This window comes from Archocentrus centrarchus, chromosome 11, assembly GCF_007364275.1.
Source record: "Archocentrus centrarchus isolate MPI-CPG fArcCen1 chromosome 11, fArcCen1, whole genome shotgun sequence".
NCBI lineage: Eukaryota > Metazoa > Chordata > Actinopteri > Cichliformes > Cichlidae > Archocentrus > Archocentrus centrarchus.
Genome location: NC_044356.1, coordinates 14,241,051 through 14,259,602, shown reverse-complemented (window position 1 = coordinate 14,259,602; position 18,552 = coordinate 14,241,051). Strand labels below are relative to the sequence as shown.

The following is an 18,552-nucleotide window of genomic DNA, read 5'->3' as shown; positions in this document are numbered from 1 at the left end:
ATCAAAGACTTAACTGGGTTTAAATTGAGTACAAAGACATATAAACAGATTGTGCTTTACTCTGTATAGAGGATGAGGCACTTTACCTGAGTATACCTCCACATTACATAGTTAAATTTTATATTTCAGTTTAAGTAGTAAACGTTCCCCCTCAATAAATGAAATCATCATTTAACAATTGCCTTTTGTATTTACTTGGGTTATCTTTGTCTAATATTAAAATTCGTTCGATGACCTGAAACATGTAAGCGTGACAGTTTGGAAGCGGGCAAACTAATTTTCACAGCACTGTAAATGTATACTTTTCTGTGCACAATTAAGTTTTTAGCAGTAAGCTTTTGGGTGGTGTTATTTTATTCTGAAAGTGTGTGTTTTCTTTTGAAAGATTTTCACACCGGAAAGGCTGCGCTTGCTCCGACGAGCAGCGCTCACAGAAAGCTGCCGCTTCCGCACTTCTTCCTTATTTATTTGTTTTTGGGGGAAACTGTACATTTAGGAAAGAAAAAAGGTATTTTTTTTTTTTTTTTTAAATACCAAAACTCCCACACCAGCTTTTCAGGTAAGTTAACTGTTTGTTTTTGTTGTTTTTCGTTATTTGTTAGTGTGAATGGCTTAGTTAAAGTTAGAAAAAGTCAATGCAGGCGCGTTGTCGCCTCTGTTTAGTTGAATATCGCAACTCAGACATCTCTGTGTCTCTCACGTTAACTTGTCGACAACATGCATCGGCCTAACCATGTAGTTTTTATGTGCTAGACTGCTGAAGAGCATACCAGGAGTTTAGTTGCCGTTGGTACGAAGTTGCCGCCTGTTTATGTGCCCTTTATTTCCATTAGCACAGCTCTTCAACGTGGCTGTTGTTGGTATTTGCTGGCATGAAATCATGGAGAGTGTCTGCAGTTGATGAGCTGTCGGTTTTTTCCCACACAGATCCACGCCTTCCTGAACTGAGAACACCGATAAATTTGAAGTTAAGGGGTGAATAAAGACCACAGTTTCCTCCAAAGCGAGTCTGAGTTTAGTTTCTGGTCTGAATGGCCACAGCTGCAGAGGAGCCTCCAGGGCTACAGGGCCAGACTGGCAGTAAGTACTGTGTTGTAATCCTCCACCTTTCATGTTAGTGTATACACCAGACATGCCTGAAATAACTTTGTTACGTTATACAGATGCGTTTCACAAGGTATATGTCTCACAGATCAGCTGCCTGTAACCCAGAGTTAGATGTCACATGGTAGTGTACTCAAGATAAACAGGAGGGGTCCATCAGGAAGGCCATCCGGTGTAAAGCCTGTGGCAAATCATCCATCTGTTATCGCAACCCCTTGAAAAATAAGGGAGTAGCCAAAAGTAGCTACCTAACAAAATCATGCATGTACATGCTTAGTAAAATTGGCTCGTGCATTTTGAATGGCAACATATTTCAAATATTTCAATCAGTGCAGTCAATAAATAAGTGTAATTGGAGCCATTTAACCGAGCCTTTAATAAAATTTAGAAGGGATACTCTGACAGAAACTCAGCCTTGCTCTTCTGTAAATTTGGGGCTCTCAAATAAAGGTCATACTAAAAAACAGAAATAAACATATAAATCTTCTTGTGTTCTTCTTGGCAAGAAAGCAAATAAGACTATTTCCCAAAATGTCTTAAATATTTCTCTGTGTATTAAAAATTCAAGGACGAAAACCTGTTGATTTACCTCACATCACAGTAGCATTACGGCGCAAAAGTTTTTATACTCACCTCACTATTTAATTGACATGTCAAATATGTATAATCATTTTGAATTTGATTCCAGTAGCTTGTTTGGGACAGCGACATGTTTAACAATGCTCTCTAAACCATTAGGAACTATACAGACTGACTTCTCTTGTTAAGAAAACACACTGTTATCTCATTCTTGTTTCACATGGAATTTCAGCTGCACAGCAGTTTCACACCATCCCATCCCATTTCATATGCCTTGTCACCCCATTCACCAAGAGAAATGATTTTACTCAGCATCCGTTCTATCACAAAGTGCAAAAACAGCACAGATTCTGAAGAACGGGAACCACTTGTTAACTCTGAAGAAGGAAGGAGTGATTGAGTAACCAGTACTGAAATTAGGGAAGTGTGAATAATTAAATGTTGATATAAGAGGTTTGGGCCTTCCTTGACATGTTTTTTGTTTTATAATGTTGCCACATTTTGTCAATGGGTGACAGAGCTGCGGTAATGAGAAGAGGTCCTTGCTGAATTAAGCAAGAACCGCTGAAATGCATAATGTGTTGCCAGCAGCACATGTAGCTCCAAAATTGGTATATATTAATGGTGCTTTCACAGATGTGCAAGTTAATCTCACCTTGTGCACTAATGCCCTCCCATACCAGCACAAATGTTGGCTTTTTGAATTGATAACAGTCTGATTGGTCCTTCCCTTCCTGAATTCAGAGGACAAAGAATCTGTTATCCCAATTTTTTTTTTTAATTCTTCTTTTTCTTTTTCTTCTTCTTTTTTTAATTTTAATTTTTAATTTAATTTTATTATTATTATTTTATTTTTTTTTATTAGGTTGAGTTAAAAGAGTAGTTCTTGTTATTGGTCCAGATAAGCTGCATCCAGTCATGTGAAATCAGCTGTCATAATCCTGGATGTGCTATTTGATTCTAACCACAGTTTTGAGAAACCTCACTCAGTCCTGCTACTACCATCTTAGGAATGTTGCAAGGATCTAACCGGTACTCAGTTTTAGTGACGCTCAGACTGTCATTAATGCTTTTATTTCCTCTCAGATTATTGTAATGGCCTTTTAGCAGGTATCAATCAGAAATCTGTGTATAATCTTCAGATTGTTCAAAATGCAGCAGCAAGACTTCGTACAAGAACTGCTGTCCCCGTACTAACCAGTGCACAGAAACCTGTTAACTGGTCCCAACTCATGCTTAAAGACAAAAGCTAATATTTAATAATTCTTGATTGTGGAATGACTTGCATGAGGAACTCCAGTTTGCTTCATCGGTGCTAAAGTCTCATTTATATCTTTTAAATTTTATTATAGATTTGATATCTTTAATATTCTTAGCTTACTGACATTTTATTCTATTCACTTTTAAATATTTTGTTAATTTTAATCTTTACTGTGGAGTCTCATTTTTATTTTGACTTTGCACTTGAGTCTTGTGTGGCCTATTTTTTTTGTGTGTGCTGTTGGGAAGCACTATGCAATGCTGGTTTCTAATAAGTGCTGTACAATTTCTTTTTTTTTTTTTTTTTTTTTTTTTTTTTTAAGTAATAGTAGTAGTATTTTATCACAGTAGTGGCATATTTCCTTTGGTGGAAAGCTGATAGCCTTCAGAATTTCTGACATGCAGGAGAAACCCTTGACAGCTCAGGCCCAGAGAAAGCAAAAATATTTCTAGATGTTTTTCTGTATGGTTGGTTTGTTTGCTTCATTTGTGGATAAGACAAATATGTTCATTGATAATAGTTTTCAGGAGAGATTTTCGCTACAGGATCATGCTTGCCTTTATTGCATTGCTGCCCGAGGGCTGAAGATCACAGGCACTTAATATCATCTGCAGGCTTGTCTCTTGTGTACAGTGCATTACTGAGAAACACTGGTGAACCCCTCCACAGCTTTACTTCTGCAAATTTATGTCCAGTCACATTACTTATTGCAGTCTTTTGTTTGAACTTTGCCAATATGTGTTGCGGGAATCAAATTCAAAAGAATTATTTATTTATTTATTTTTTTTTAAAAACAAACATTTTGTTGTGTCAACACTGCACCTCCGATGTTTTGGAACTGGTGCTGTAATGTACAAAGTAAATATTAAAAAGAAATTGAATTGCAGACACAATTATGCCTTTAATAAAGCACACGGCAATTGTGGAAGCTATGTACTATTAACTTCAAACACCACATTCATTGGCCCCATATGACCTCTGTCTATATCTATATATCTATATCTATAATTATCTATAATTCCTTTCATTGCACGCAAAGACCTGCAGAGTCTATTCTGGAGGAAACTGTCTTCTTTCAGAGGTAATGACAGAGGTTTGTGTGCATGCTTGTGTTAGAGCTCAGCTGCACTCTCTGTTTTCAGTGTTAGGGAATGGTAGAAACTGTTTCCGGCTGTGTTGTTTGACATTACTGCATCCAGTGTAATAACTGCATTTGCCTTAGCCGCTCATTTCCTGTCCTCCGTGTTTAATTTCATGCATAACATGTCTTTCTCTCTGATTCCAGACATGACTGGGGCTCAAAACAAAGCTTCTGCAGAGGTGAGAAATGGGGTAATTGTGGGGAGGAAATGTGTAATTTGTCTCTGTCAGTTAGGAAACCTACATTTCTTTTCTCTTAAACAGTTTGGAATTGACCCATATTTTGCTGACACATTGTTGTGCCTTCCTGTTTTTAAGCATGAGAATATTACATGTTGCTGCAGATCTACAATCAGTTATTTTCCTCTTATAATCCTGTTTTGTACCATGTTTGTACTGACAGGGTCCAAGCACTAGCACGTCTCAGGCTTTGAAAAAAACTATCGGGCATCGTGGAATTGATCCCACTGGGGAGACGACGTACAAGAAGGTTGGGGATCAGCCACTGAACACTGAAGCACATTTTCACTCTGTCTGTAGAGCTCCAGCTAACAATAACTTTCATTATCTATTCCTCTTCCAATTGTTTTCTCAATGAGTTAGTGAATTATCTTTAGTCTATAAAATAGTGAATAATCTCAAAATTTATAAGTCTGTGTCTTGTTTTGTCTGCAGCTCACTATTCTGGCCTTTGAAACTCACAGCAGCCTCTTTGTATTGCCGCTAACGTAACCGCTTAAGGCCCCAGTCAGAAAGGCCTAGACCAGGTTCGGTGACCATCTGACACCCAAATGAAAAATGAGTATTCTTCAACTCGTTTACTAGTGGTTGCTGGAAGTTACTGGCAGTTGCTGTGAAGTCTGTTGCTAAAACCTCATTCACACAGGTCTAGAGACTGGTTGGGGACCCCTGGCAACCACCAGTCAGTAGGAAAAAGTGTGAAATCTGTGGGTGGTTGCTGGAGTTTGCTTGCAGTCCCTAGCGAGAAATTGGTTGCAAAAAGGTATATGGTGCAAACTGTTCAGCAAGTGGTACAGAAATTGCAAAAAAGTGCGACATAAACTGGAAATGGAGACGGTTGCTGACTTGTTTTGTCTGCAGCCTTATAGCACAGCTTTTACTTTGAAGGAGAACGTCTCCATTTCCAGTTTGTGATGTTTGTGTTGCAGACAAGTTGGCATCTTCCATGCAAACTGGAGGTGAGCAATCAGAAAGAGGTTTTTGGTCCAAGCATCATCTTTGTGACTGATTTTACTGGGTGACAGCCAGCAACCACTTGCTAACTTGTTAGGGAATACACATTTTTCCAAGGTTGCCAAGAGGCCATCAACCAGTCTGTGCCTGTGTGACTGATGTTTAAACTTCCTTCTTTCTTCCTTTGAGCCAACTTTCTTCTTATTGGATGCCCTTTCTAAACAGCAGGCTTGAACAGCAGGTAGGTGGGGCTTCTCTGCTCACAGATGGAGCTGTGATATGAAGGGTTAAAAGAAGCTAAAGCTTTGTACATCTTTACTAGAACTTTCGATCACTGTAAAATAGTATATGGTTTATAGATGGAAAATGAAGAAGCATATATGGTTTAATTTAAGGTTACACAACCTTTAGCAGCCACGTGAATAGGCACTTGTAAAATGGTACCTCTTGATGTGGTGATACTTTATATTGTGTAAAGTACATTTTAACCCACCACAATATTTTCCTCACTTCTAAACCGAGTAGTTTTTATGCTCAAGCCTAACCACATACCAAGTGAAAATGAAAGCAAACTGAAAAACTGTCAAGTATATTTGTACCACCCCCCTCCCCCACCTAACAGTAAACATAGGCATTGGTTGATGAACCTTTTGGGTTAACTCATTAATCTGTAGTGCAGTTTCTGAAATAAAAAAATAAAAAGCTTTACAAGCCCTTGTGGGATTTCACCTTAAAGTATTCACTTTGAACTGCGTTTGTTGCATTTGATACATGTAAGTTTTCTCTTTTTTCCAGACAACATCATCTGCTCTGAAAGATGCTATCCAGTTAGGCATCACACACACAATAGGCAGCTTAAGTCATAAACCCGAGAGAGATGTGCTGCTGCAGGACTTTGAGGTGGTGGAGAGCATCTTCTTCCCTAGGTGAGCCTTTAAAATGATGAATTAGAGATAGTTTGTAAAGAAAAATGAACGCATGCTGTATTTCTTTTATCAGGGTATTTTATTTCTGCAAGCCTACTTTGAACCACTGTGGAAAATAATCTTGTGCCTCCTCTGTTTCTTACCTGCAGTGAGGGTAGTAACCTGACACCTGGTCACCACTATGGAGATTTCAGATTTAAAACATACGCCCCAATCGCCTTTCGCTATTTCAGAGAGATGTTTGGCATCCGGCCAGATGACTACATGGTATACTTGTTTAATCAGCAATTGTTCTACTAAAAAAATGTGCAAACTCTGTGAAGAAAGGGAAAGAGCAGTTAACTATGAGGAGAAAGGAATGATTGAGAAATTGGAACTGTGACCAGGGAAGTGTGAATAATGTAGTTTTGACAAAGGAGAGGTGGAGCTGCTGTTGCTATTTTTAAGCCTTTAAAGGCGTTTTTCACAGTAGTGTTTCAGCCATGAACCTTCTGAATGTCTTTTGTTTACACATTTCCTTCCACCTGCATGCTCTCTCTAGGCCCTGCTTCTTACCCAAACCAAACTTTATATACTTTATAGTCAGACCAGAGCTTCAGTCAGTGTTCTGACATGGACATTGTTAAGTGTTCATGTGTAAAAATGTGGTAAAAAGGGTGTTTTTAAGTCTTAATCACATGTCTAAACACTGTGTCCTGGTGTGTTTATAGTATTCTCTGTGCAATGAGCCGCTGATCGAGTTGTCCAACTCCGGGGCCAGTGGATCTTTGTTCTACGTCTCTAGAGATGATGAGTATATCATCAAGACAGTTCAGCACAAAGAGGCTGAATTTCTACAGAAACTGCTGCCTGGATACTTCATGGTAAGATTTGACAGTCACAAAATATCTTAATCATCATCTTCTTATGATTATCAAATCCAAGGTTTTGGATACCAGTGGTGCTGCTACAGTAGCACTGCAAACTGAAGTTTTCATGCACAGCCCTAACGATTAATCTGCAGTTGTTTTGTTAGTCCACAACTGCCATAGCAGGCGCATTATGCTTTCATGTTGTCCCTATGTACTCACCTTTTTTTATGACCATCATATCGATTTATTTATTATCAACTTTAACTCAGTGATAAACTGATTAGATTTTAGTGTCCAAAGATCAGCTATGACCTCATGTGCGTTAATTGTTCCATTCTAGTAAATATTACATAACAGCACCCTGAGAGATTTTCACAACTTCTTGCAGAAATGTTTCTTTGGATTCAGTGACAAACTGATTAGATGTTGCTCATGTGACTTCACAAAACATGTCATCTCGAGAACTGATGCGCTATGAATTCACAAGCTGTCATTTTGTCCTTTAGACCAAAAATCAAAGGTCACATCTGGATAGAAATTGCAGCTAGGATAGTTGGTGAAGGAATGCAACGCAAGAGATTGTATTTCCAGTTGAAATAACACTCTGTTGTCAAATATTGTTTCTATGTTGTTTTCCTGTCCACGCCTATTGTGCAACATGCTGGAAACTGTGGTTTGGATTGCACAAAAACTGTTAAAATTATGCATCTTAATTTCATGTATTTGTCTTTTAAAAACTAGACTAACTAGTTAGGCAGGTCTCTAATTATAACACTCGACATACTCACTGCGAGTTTACTTTACTCTGGTATGTCTGCATTATTTGTTAGTTTGGTAGGTTTCTTGACTTAACCATTCATTACACTTTGTGGTCACATACACTGATTTTTCTTCTCATTTTGCCTCACCTTACTCCCATCCTCCTTTTTTCTTTTTTTCCTGCTTCAGAACCTGAACCAGAACAAGCGGACCTTATTACCAAAGTTTTATGGGCTTTACTGCATCCAGGCAGGTGGTAAAAACATCCGCATTGTAGTCATGAATAATCTGCTACCGAGTGCTGTACGAATGCACCTCAAGTATGATCTGAAGGGTTCCACCTATAAGCGACGAGCCTCGCCTAAAGAGAGAGAAAAGGCTGTACCCACATACAAAGACCTGGATTTCATGCAGGACATGCCTGACGGGCTGTTGCTGGATGGTGATACGTACACTGCTCTTTGCAAGACCCTTCAGAGAGACTGCTTGGTGAGAACTGTGAAAACATGAGCACACATGAATTTTGCCATCATTTTAGTTAGAATCTCCTTAAATACAATATTTAATGAGTAAAAATGTCTTAATTTTTCCTCTAAATATCCTGATCTTACAGTATCCATGTTCCTTAATTTTCATTCAGCTCCTGCAGAGTTTCAAGATTATGGACTACAGTCTTCTTGTGGGAATTCATAACGTAGATCAGGCCTGTCAAGAGCAGGCCAACCAAGAGGCGGGAGCTGGGGCAAAAGGTCAAGTCCAAAAGGCTCTGTACAGCACGGCTATAGAGGCCATCCAGGCAGAGGCGGGACACATGGGATCCATGGACACAGAGGACAAGTGAGTGACAGTGTGATTGTGTCGAGCAACCTCATTGCACAAGTTTATGTCACCACAATGACATGTCGACTGAGAAGGATGACAGGGCACTAAAGGTGTTTTCTTTACAGAACGGGAGGAATTCCTGCACGAAACTCGAAAATGGAGAGGCTGCTGGTGTACATCGGTATTATTGACATTCTCCAGTCTTATAGGTACTAACTTTATTGTCCTTGTTGAAACATTGACACCAAGCATCTGCTCAAAATGTAGTCAGGAACCGTATCAAGTGTAGATCTCGCTTTTGGCTCTTAAACCCCAATGCACAATCACATTAGGCACCCTGACGTTTTACACTTCAGGTCAGAATGGAGTGTTGGAATGACTACAATACACCCAGGCAATGAGTCTGTGTTATTTTATTTAGAAATGGTCCTCAAAAATATCATCCATACAGGAAAAACTCTGCCAAGGTATAACCATGACGCACCCTGAGGTGACTAAAATAGGAGTTTATCTGTTCCACTGTGCACGCATGTGGCAGACAGCAGAAAAAAAGTTCACATGATGCGAATGAAGTTGTGCAAACAGGGTTTCAGCACCTGAGTAAAGCTACAAGGGCACTTTCAAATGTTTCTGCAGTGACTGTGTGATGAGAAACTACTCCTGTTTGATGATATAACTTTTATGATTAAGCCAGAGTGTGTGTGTTGTTTTTCAGATTTGTAAAGAAGCTTGAACACTCCTGGAAGGCTCTGGTTCATGATGGCGTAAGGACCCTTATTAGCGCTGGCTTGTTCTGCATTTTTAATAAAAAGCAATGTAAACTTGTGTTCTTTTCTTCAGGACACTGTTTCAGTACACAGACCAAGTTTCTACGCAGAGCGATTTCAGAAATTTATGTGCGGCACAGTCTTCAAAAAGAGTGGAGGTATGTTTGTGTTGTATCTATCTGAGCACGATTCTGTGATCCCAGTTTTACTGTACAGGCTCAAAGCTTTTCTGTCTTGTATCTAGCGAAAAGCTCCCCGGCTAAGAAGCGCCGCGCAGGAGCCGGTCCTGTGAAAAAAGCAGCCGGCTCTGGACCTTCTCTGCTGACCCAAACCAGCAGCAGCAGCAGCAACACCCAGAGTCCTTTCCTCCAACATCAAGGCAGTGCTGACACCAGAGAAGACACCGAAGGAGACAAAGGTGAGAATTAAAAAAGACAGAAGAACACAGTTTCCCTGGAAACAAATTATGCTTAATGATAGCCGCAAACATTTAGTCTTCTTGCATGTAGCAGTGTGGGAAGTGCTTCTTTTTCAACCAGTGGGCGGAGGTGTAGTGTTCGGCCATACCACCTGGCCCGGGAGTTTTCACGTTATTGTGTTAATTGTTTACATCCCGCTGTCGGCCGACGCTACAGCAGCCTGTGAGGACATCCACACCACCGTCTCTCAGTTACAGACGGCACATCCGCAGTCCCTGATTATCATCTCTGGGGACTTCAACCATGCCTCACCTTCTTCCACTCTCCCTAACTTCACCCAATATGTTGACTGCCACACAAGGGACAATAAAACTCTAGACCTGCTGTTTGCTAACACAAAGGAGGCTTACAGCTCATCACCTCTACCCCCGCTTGGCCACTCAGACCACAACCTGGTCATTCTTCACCCCACCACACCCCCATTGTGAAGAGGAAACCCCCCACCAAGAAGACATTAAGACTGTGGTCTGAGGACTGCAGTGAGGCCCTGAGAGACTGTTTTGAATGTACAGACTGGCAGGAACTCTGCAGGCCTCACGGTGAGGACATTGATGTCCTCACCCACTGCATCACAGACTACATGAACTTCTGTGTGGAGAACACTTTGCCAACCAAGAAGGTACGGTGCTTCTCCAACAATAAACCATGGGTGACCCCAGAGCTGAAGGCCCTGCTGAACGAGAAGAAGAGGGCCTTCAGATCTGGAGACAAGGAGGAACTGAGGAGAGTGCAAAAGGATGTAAAATGCAAGATCCGGAGAGGCAAAGAAAGCTTCAGGAGGAAGATGGAGGAACAGCTCCAACATAACAAAGTCCGAGAAGTCTGAAGAAACATGAAAAAAATCTCTGGCCACTTTGAGGACAATGGAGGAGCCACAGTGTCTGCTGACTGGGGGGTGGGCTAACAACCTGAATCTATTTTTCAATAGATTTGACTCTGGGTCGTTGACCACCTCCCCCACCCCTCAGCTCCCATCTGCCCCCTTCCGTATGCTGACCCCCCTCTCTCCTGGTGCAATGCCATCATTGCCTGCACTCTCCTCACCCTCACCCACAGCGGAGCCAGCCCCATCACCCACCCCAACCCAGCCTCACATCCATCTCACACCTGATCAGGTAAATGGTAAATGGACTAGTTCTTATATAGCGCTTTTCTACTCAGTATGAGCACTCAAAGCCCTTATACAACCTGTTTGCATTCACCCATGCACTCCCATTCATACAAGCACTTCCATTTTTACGAAGCTAAGTGCTTTAATTAACTACCATTCACACGCATACATACTCCGACAGAACGGTCGGAGAGCAACTTGGGGTTAAGTATCTTGCCCAAGGATACATTGGCATGTAGCCTGGAGTAGCCAGGATTCGAACCGCTGACCTTCCGATCAGTAGGTGACCTGCTCTACCTACTGAGCTACAGCCACCCCAGGTGAGAAGTCAGCTCAGGAAGTCGAAGATCAGGAAGGCAGCGGGTCCAGATGGAATCAGCCCCAGACTGCTCAGGGACTGTGCAGACCAGCTCTGTCAGGTGGTCCTGCACATCTTCAACCTGAGCCTGAATCTGGAGAGGGTTCCTGAACTGTGGAAGACTTCCTGCATAGTTCCAGTGCCAAAGATCGCACAGCCCAGGGAGTCCAACCACTAGAGACCTGTGGCCCTGACTTCTCACCTGATGAAGACCATGGAGAGGCTCATCCTACACCACCTCCGCCCACTGGTGAGCTCAGCGCTGGACCCCCTGCAGTTCGCCTACCAGCCCGGCATCGGGGTGGACGATGCCGCATCTACCTGCTGCACAGATCCCTCTCTCACCTAGAGCAGGCAGGAAACACTGTGAGGGTCATGTTCTTTGACTTCTCCAGTGCTTTCAACACCATCCAGCCTGCACTACTCAGAGGGAAGATGGAGGGAGCCGGAGTAGACAGTCAGCTAACGGCATGGATCATCAACTACCTCACCAACAGACCACAGTATGTGAGGTGCCATGACTGTGTGTCTGTTGTAGTAGTCTGCAGCACGGGGGCACCACAGGGCACGGTCCTCTCACCCTTTCTTTTCAGTCTGTACACCTCAGACTTCAGGTACAACTCGGACCATTGCCACCTACAGAAGTTCTCAGATGATACGGCCATCATCGGATGTGTATCAGATGGGAACGACCAGGAATACAGGGGGGTCATCAGTGACTTTGTCGGCTGGTGTGAGAACAACGCACTGCAAATCAACGCCAGCAAGACGAAGGAGATGGTTATAGACTTCAGGAGGAAGCCACCCCCTACAGCACCGGTGAACATCCAGGGAAAGGACATTGAGACAGTGGTCTCCTACAAGTACCTGGGTGTTCATCTCAACAACAAGCTGGACTGGACTACAAACACAGACGTCCTGTATAAGAAGGGCCAGAGTCGACTACACCTGCTGAGGAGACTGAGGTCCTTTGGTGTCTGCAGGACTCTGTTAAAGACCTTTTATGACTCAGTGGTAGCATCTGCCCTTTTCTATGCAGTGGCCTGCTGGGGGGGTGGATGCACCGAAAGGGACAGGAGCAGGATCGACAAACTGGTGCGGAGGTCTAGCTCTGTGTTGGGATGTCCTCTGGAGTCTGTGATGGTGGTGGGTGAGAGGAGGATGTTAGCAAAGCTGACATCCATCATGGACAACCCCCATCACCCTCTGCATGAGACCGTGGGTGAGCTGAGCAGCTCCTTCAGACAGAGACTGAAACATCCTCGCTGCAGGAAGGAGCGCTTTCGCAGGTCATCCATCCCAACAGCAGTTAGACTGTATAACGCATCATAATGTCTTGAGTCACTTGAACACTTTACCTCCTCTGCCATCACTTTATCCATACAGTCCAGATACATTTTATTTATTACACTCACCCATATAATGCATACCGTGTATGCTGTGTACCTTACCGGCTACAAATGTATATAATATTTTGATATCTGTATATAGTGTTTTTGATGTGTGTGTATATGTGTGTATATGTAAATGTGTGTATTGACATTGATATATATATTTTATGTATATAGTGCTTATGTATATGTGTATAGTTTTTTTGCTATTTTATTTTATTTTATTCTATTCTATTTTAGTTTTAGTTTAGTTATTTGTTCTTACTCATCCTTTTCATTTTTTCTCTGTACTGAGCTGCTGTAATGTGCTAATTTCCCCGTCGTGGGATCATTAAAGTTTTATCTTATCTTATCTTATCTCTTATCAGTAAACTGTTTTTTTGTCTCCTACCCAGTCATGCTCGCAGATCGTCCTGACCTCCTTCCAAAGACCATACCTGCCAGCAACGCTGTTGGCAACACTCCTGAAACCATCGTCTCCTTGTCCTTGGGAACCCCCATATTTGTGCCAACAAGTCAGCCTCAGCCTAACTCTCAGCGGGAGGCTTTGAATAAGCAAAACCAGGAAGAAGACAACCCCAAGAGGTAAGAGGAAAATGAATGTTTAGTATAATATTTTGTGCATTAGTGATCCTGTAGTCATGGTAAATACCCGTAAATACCACTTAATAATATATATAATACATCGTAATAACCCATCATAAGTACCACTTTTGTGTCAGTACTCATACACACATTTTCCTACAGCATGCCAGTGTGGGCTGGATGTACTGATTAATGTTTAATTACACTGAATCTATGCATATGGAAGTGGCAGAAATAACCTAAATGTTCTGCATTGGCTATAAAGCAAACAAGCTTACTACTGTATCTGATTCACTTTTATACATACAGACTGAACAATAATGATGTATCCCCCAAAAAGGACCATTAAGTTGAAACCCTTTTCTTAGTTTCACTTAAAACAGAACATTGTCTCCTTCACTGAGGTAAGAAATCTTGTAGTCCTCCCACTCAAACAATCCAAATACAATGCTTCTTTCAGGCTGTATTAGAAACCATCTGCAGCCAGAATTAATCTATGGTTGACTTGTTGATGGACAGATTGGAAGCGAGGCCTCCTTAGAAGACAAATATGTGCCTCAACCAGAACCTCAGGAAAGTCAGCATTTCATGAGGCAGCACAGCAGTCTAAGCATGGAAGCAAGCATCAAACGAGCTTGTAGTTGGAAAAAAAAAAAAAGTATTTCTTTTTTTTAAACACAGTGTATATTCTGTTGAGGATGTTGTCACCTGCACGACCAGTGTCTCATTGTATTAAGGTTCAAATGCACTCTTGCAGCTCTTCTGTTCTTTTCAGAGCTCAGTCTGGGACTCTTGAAGAAAGTTTTGGTGCTGAGGAAGCAATCTCACTGAGTGACATAGTCCCGAGTGCAAGCAAATGCGCTGTAAGTTGATTTAAATTCCTCAGGTTCTTCTGTCAAAATATTTACTTGCATTTGATTTTTTTTTTTTTTTTTTTAACTGAGCTTCTTTCACTGCTTTTGCAGGTGTAGATGCCAGGAAAAAGAACGACTTGGAGGATGTTCTGAGCCTTCATGAAATGTTGTTTGAGTTGAGGTATCAGAATTTTGTAAAAGTTATGCTTTTTTTTGTTGTTGTTTGTGGGTTTTTTGCACAATGTGATATGATGATGTAACTGGGTGGTTGTGTCTTGACACTAGTAACTGCAGGTACAGTAATACTGTAGTTATTAAACACTATTATTCAAGCCACAAAAGAAGTGCCTGTAGTCACAACCAAAGATCATTCTTGGCTTAGTTAAGACAGCATTTGTAAATGTTGCCTTGTTGAAGAACTGAGATTCTTCATTCAGGCCTGGCTATATATGTCATTGTCCTTTTTGGGATTATTATTATTATTATTATTATGATTTTATTCTATTTTTTAAAATGTTTTTAACCAAAGTGCTACAGCACATCCTCCTGCAGATTTTGCTGTGTGTCTGTCTCCCACCCAGAGGTCCAAGTCCAGAGTACTGTTTGTGCTATCTGCTTTGATGGAGGATTGGGAACACAGTTTGAAATAAAAGTCTTATGTTTTAAAGAAATTACTGTATTCATACATTGTAAGCTTCTGTTTTTCTAAAGCTTACTCTGAATGCAGCTCATGCTGGAGAAAAGGCCCTCAGCTCATGCTTTTTATTTAACCAAGTATTCTAATGGACCTCTACTACTTTTAAAGACTGTGAATCTTAAATGTCACCTGTAATATTCAGGCCAGAGAGTTATTTTAAAAGGATGGTTTTTTTTTTCCTTTTTAAATACTTGTTTTTACTGGTGTATTATAGACTGGCTCATGAAAGCACCCAATAACCTGGGGCTGTCTCATAAAGTAAGAGCTTCGGTGTCACGGACCAAACCTGCAAAGAGAAGCTTGTGTTATATGCAGTATGCAAGAAAAACAGAAATGCAAGAATCACACTAAACCTTACCAATTTAGGTGACCTAAGAACATGTGGCATTAGTTTAAACTGGTACAATCACTTTGCTCTTGCAGTAAGTTAGGATATTGGAAATGGTGTTATAATAGTAAAGTTGTAGTAGGATTTTTTAAAAAATATATATGTATATACACATATATACTGCCAGTCAGCAAAAATTAAAAATTACCGTTGCATGTAATTTGTTGTTTTTTTTTCCCCATAATAAAAGGGTTCTTTTTTTTTTTTTCTTAAACACTGCAGTTTACGCCTAGCTGAAGCTAATGCAGTCTAATTTAACAGTCCTGCAATAAATCTAGCCTTAATTATGATTATGATTATAATTCCATGTACAGTTTGAAATATAATTTAACTTTTGTGAAAATCCTCTGTAAAAGAGGAATGCACAGAGCTTTATAAGTTTGGGGGCCATTTTTGTTGCTGTATTGCGCGGTACTAACTGGTGTTTCTATTAATTTGTCGACCCCATTTGTACCATTGGGGCTCAAGTGCATAAAAGAACATCTACTGAGCATAACATCTGAAACAAGGCCTCTGTCATCCAGCTGCTGAAATGCAACGTGTATTTTGTAGGGTGTTTTTAATGAATGCTGTTTTTTTTTTTTTTTTTTTTTTTAATAGTTTTGTTTCTTGGGTTGTTTTTTTTTTTTGTTTTTTTTTTTTTTTGTTTTTTTTTTTGTTTTTTTGTTTTTTAGTTTTTTTATTATTATTATTTCACATCTAGCAATATAGAAGAATTTTATAAACTGGACCGTGAAATGTGTGGTGGACTAGTTTGACTCGCTTAAGCATTCTTGTTTTCAATCTTCTTGGTCACAACAAAGGAGGTGCAAAAACCAAACAGAGAAAAAAAGAAAAATAATGTAGTGTGTTAGGAGGATTTAATGCTGAATGCCTGAGCTATAATCATTGGTGATACTCCATTTACTTTTCCACTATTTGCATGTATTTGCTGCTAGGTGCAAACTCAGTATAAGTGCAGCCACATATGACAGCTTTTATAAATTTTCAAATTGATCACCTTTGGTAATCGAATTGTTATGCATTCCTATCTGTTTGCTTTTTATTGATGCATTTAGCATTTCTTAATTGCTACTAATATTGGTTGGCTATATTTACTGTGATCTTAACAGAACTTGTAATTCCCCACAGAAATCTCTTGTTGCATGTCTTGTGATTTTTAAACCTCCTCTGGTTTACAGAGCCAGTTGTGTAGATTTTGTGAGATAAAATTAGTGTAGTGAGGCTTAAAATTTACAGTCAGCATTTTAAAACAGGCCCCAATTGTGGTATTGTTGCTGTTTTTCATTAGTAAAAGATGGTGATGGCTGCCTGATGTGCAAAAGGTTAAAAGGAAAAACAGCTTGTCTACCTTTTTGATAAACTGCAGTGGATATAAAAAGGCTACACACCCCTGTTAAAATGCCAATATATGCCAGGATAATTTCCTTTTCTTTTTCATCTTTAATGTGACTTATAAATTGCACAATTGATTTAAACTAATACTTTGTTGAAGCACATTTTGATTTTAATACAGCATTGAACCTTTTAGGGTCGGAGTCTATTAGCATGGCATCTCCTGTGTACAGCCCTCTTCAGGTTACCCTGCTCAGGTCTGGGCTCTGGCTGGGCCATCCCAAAACTTCTTCTGTTGAACCCATTCCTTTGCTGATTTGGATGTGTGCTTCATATGCTTTGTTGTGCAGAAATGTGAAGTTTCTCCAGCTTTCCAGCAGATCCCTGAATGTTTTGTGACTGATGTTTGGAGCTGTTTATAATTATTGACTAAAGTCCTGCTTCCAGCTTAAAAAGTTTTGGTTTCAGTCAGTCACTTTAACAGATGGCAGGTGTGTACTGACACACTTGGAGATGGGGAAAAAATTAGGAAATTATCAGAAAAACCCGGCATTTTAGCAGATGTATGTAAACTTTATATCCACAGTAAAACAACAACCGTTTTTGCATTCAGGACGGGTGTGCAATGTCTGTATTACCTTGGCGTTATCTTTGGCTCATGTTAAATTGCCAAACTTTACTGAGGTGTTTGATATTTGGAAAAATGCTGAAATGTATATAAGCATATAAGGAAACTGTAACTTAAAAGATGCCTGATGCAGTTTTCTTGTTTACATATATATATAAAAATAAAAAATATGAAATACACATACATACACTCACTGAATAAACTGTGCAATATTTTAAACCAGTTGACAATTTTCCCACAAAGAGAAATTATTGGGACTTTTTTTTTAACAAATGTAAATGGTATGTGGAAATTATATTATTCACTTTGCTGTTAAACAGATGTTCAGTTTCAACAGTATGTCTTTTAACAGCTCCAGGCAGGTACACACGCAGCCTATGAACCAAACATGTAAATAGTATATTTATTACAGTATTACATTACTCTGGGCTTCATAATGTTTATTTGCAATTGTGGTGGATTGGAAATGGCTTGCTCAGCACAGAAAACTTGCATCTAAGACATGAAACTGTTTCTAGTAAAAGAAAACTCCTACTATAACTGTTTTAAATCATACTGTATTTTTTTCCTACTCTTGAACTGTGCATAATAAACATGGACACATGTATCACAGCAATGCTTTTCTGTAATTGTGTTCCCTTTCTTTGTACATAAACTGAAGCAGTTTTTTTTTCCTATTTGATTGCATTGATTTTCAGCTTTTTATGTTGCAGTTATGTAGTTTTATTAGATATGACACATGCTGTAAAAAAAACAAAGCGTTTGCCAGTTATTGGGGATTTTTAGTTTTCTTTACAAGGTGGTGTAGTTGTTAACATGCTTGAACTGGAGAGTGTGAACGGTCCTTGGTTCAAGAGACACACCCAGCCTCAGGGGGTCACAAGCCTAGAAAAATGGGAAGGTTGTATCAGGAAGGGCATCTGGTGTAAAATCTGCCAAATCAAATGTGGATCCATCTGCTGTGGCATCCCCTTGGGAAATAAGGGATAGCTAAGAATATGTCTTATTTATAGGTCTTCGTGAGTTACACCCTTTTCACTGCTGCAGATGAATAAACATGACTGCTTTATGGAAATATTTCCATTAGTAAGACTGAGTATAATGATAAGTTTGGTATTTAAATTACTGAATTTGCTGAATTTACAACCGCAGTCTGTATTATTTTTTTCTTCTGAAATGTGTCCCAGGCACAATATATTGTATTTATGTTATGTGGACATCTGTGGCTCAAATCAGCTTTATTTGTTATAGAACATTTCACACAGCAGCCATGGACTCAGTAATCTCAAAAACATCTGGGACTGAAGGGTTTATAGAAGCTGG

General features: G+C 40.0%; 1 protein-coding gene across 3 annotated transcripts; it reads left to right on the top strand.

Annotated features, from left to right (window-relative positions):
- Positions 1 to 401: 401 nt before the first annotated feature.
- On the top strand, positions 402 to 15,831 carry LOC115787633 (phosphatidylinositol 4-phosphate 5-kinase type-1 alpha-like). Of its 3 annotated transcripts, XM_030740388.1 has the most exons (17): positions 402 to 559; positions 928 to 1,080; positions 3,984 to 4,025; positions 4,230 to 4,264; positions 4,488 to 4,574; positions 6,074 to 6,204; positions 6,354 to 6,471; positions 6,915 to 7,067; positions 8,004 to 8,303; positions 8,455 to 8,651; positions 8,762 to 8,845; positions 9,352 to 9,400; positions 9,477 to 9,561; positions 9,648 to 9,821; positions 13,138 to 13,327; positions 14,103 to 14,190; positions 14,293 to 15,831. In XM_030740388.1, exons 2-17 carry the CDS (start codon positions 1,032 to 1,034, stop codon positions 14,296 to 14,298), a joined length of 1,788 nt encoding a protein of 595 aa, XP_030596248.1. In that variant the 5' UTR covers positions 402 to 559; positions 928 to 1,031; the 3' UTR covers positions 14,299 to 15,831. The 3 variants fall into 3 exon arrangements, with proteins under 3 accessions (XP_030596248.1, XP_030596250.1, XP_030596249.1); XM_030740390.1 differs by lacking the exon at positions 3,984 to 4,025; XM_030740389.1 differs by lacking the exon at positions 3,984 to 4,025 and having other exon boundaries at positions 14,085 to 14,190.
- Positions 15,832 to 18,552: the final 2,721 nt, after the last annotated feature.

Coding starts and splice junctions, on each gene's coding strand:
- LOC115787633 (XM_030740388.1), top strand. CDS start 1,032: ATGGCCACAGCTGCAGAGGAGCCTCCAGGGCTACAGGGCCAGACTGGC. Junction 8,846..9,351: donor GACATTCTCCAGTCTTATAG/GTACTAACTTTA, acceptor GTTGTTTTTCAG/ATTTGTAAAGAAGCTTGAAC. Junction 9,401..9,476: donor AGGCTCTGGTTCATGATGGC/GTAAGGACCCTT, acceptor TCTTTTCTTCAG/GACACTGTTTCAGTACACAG.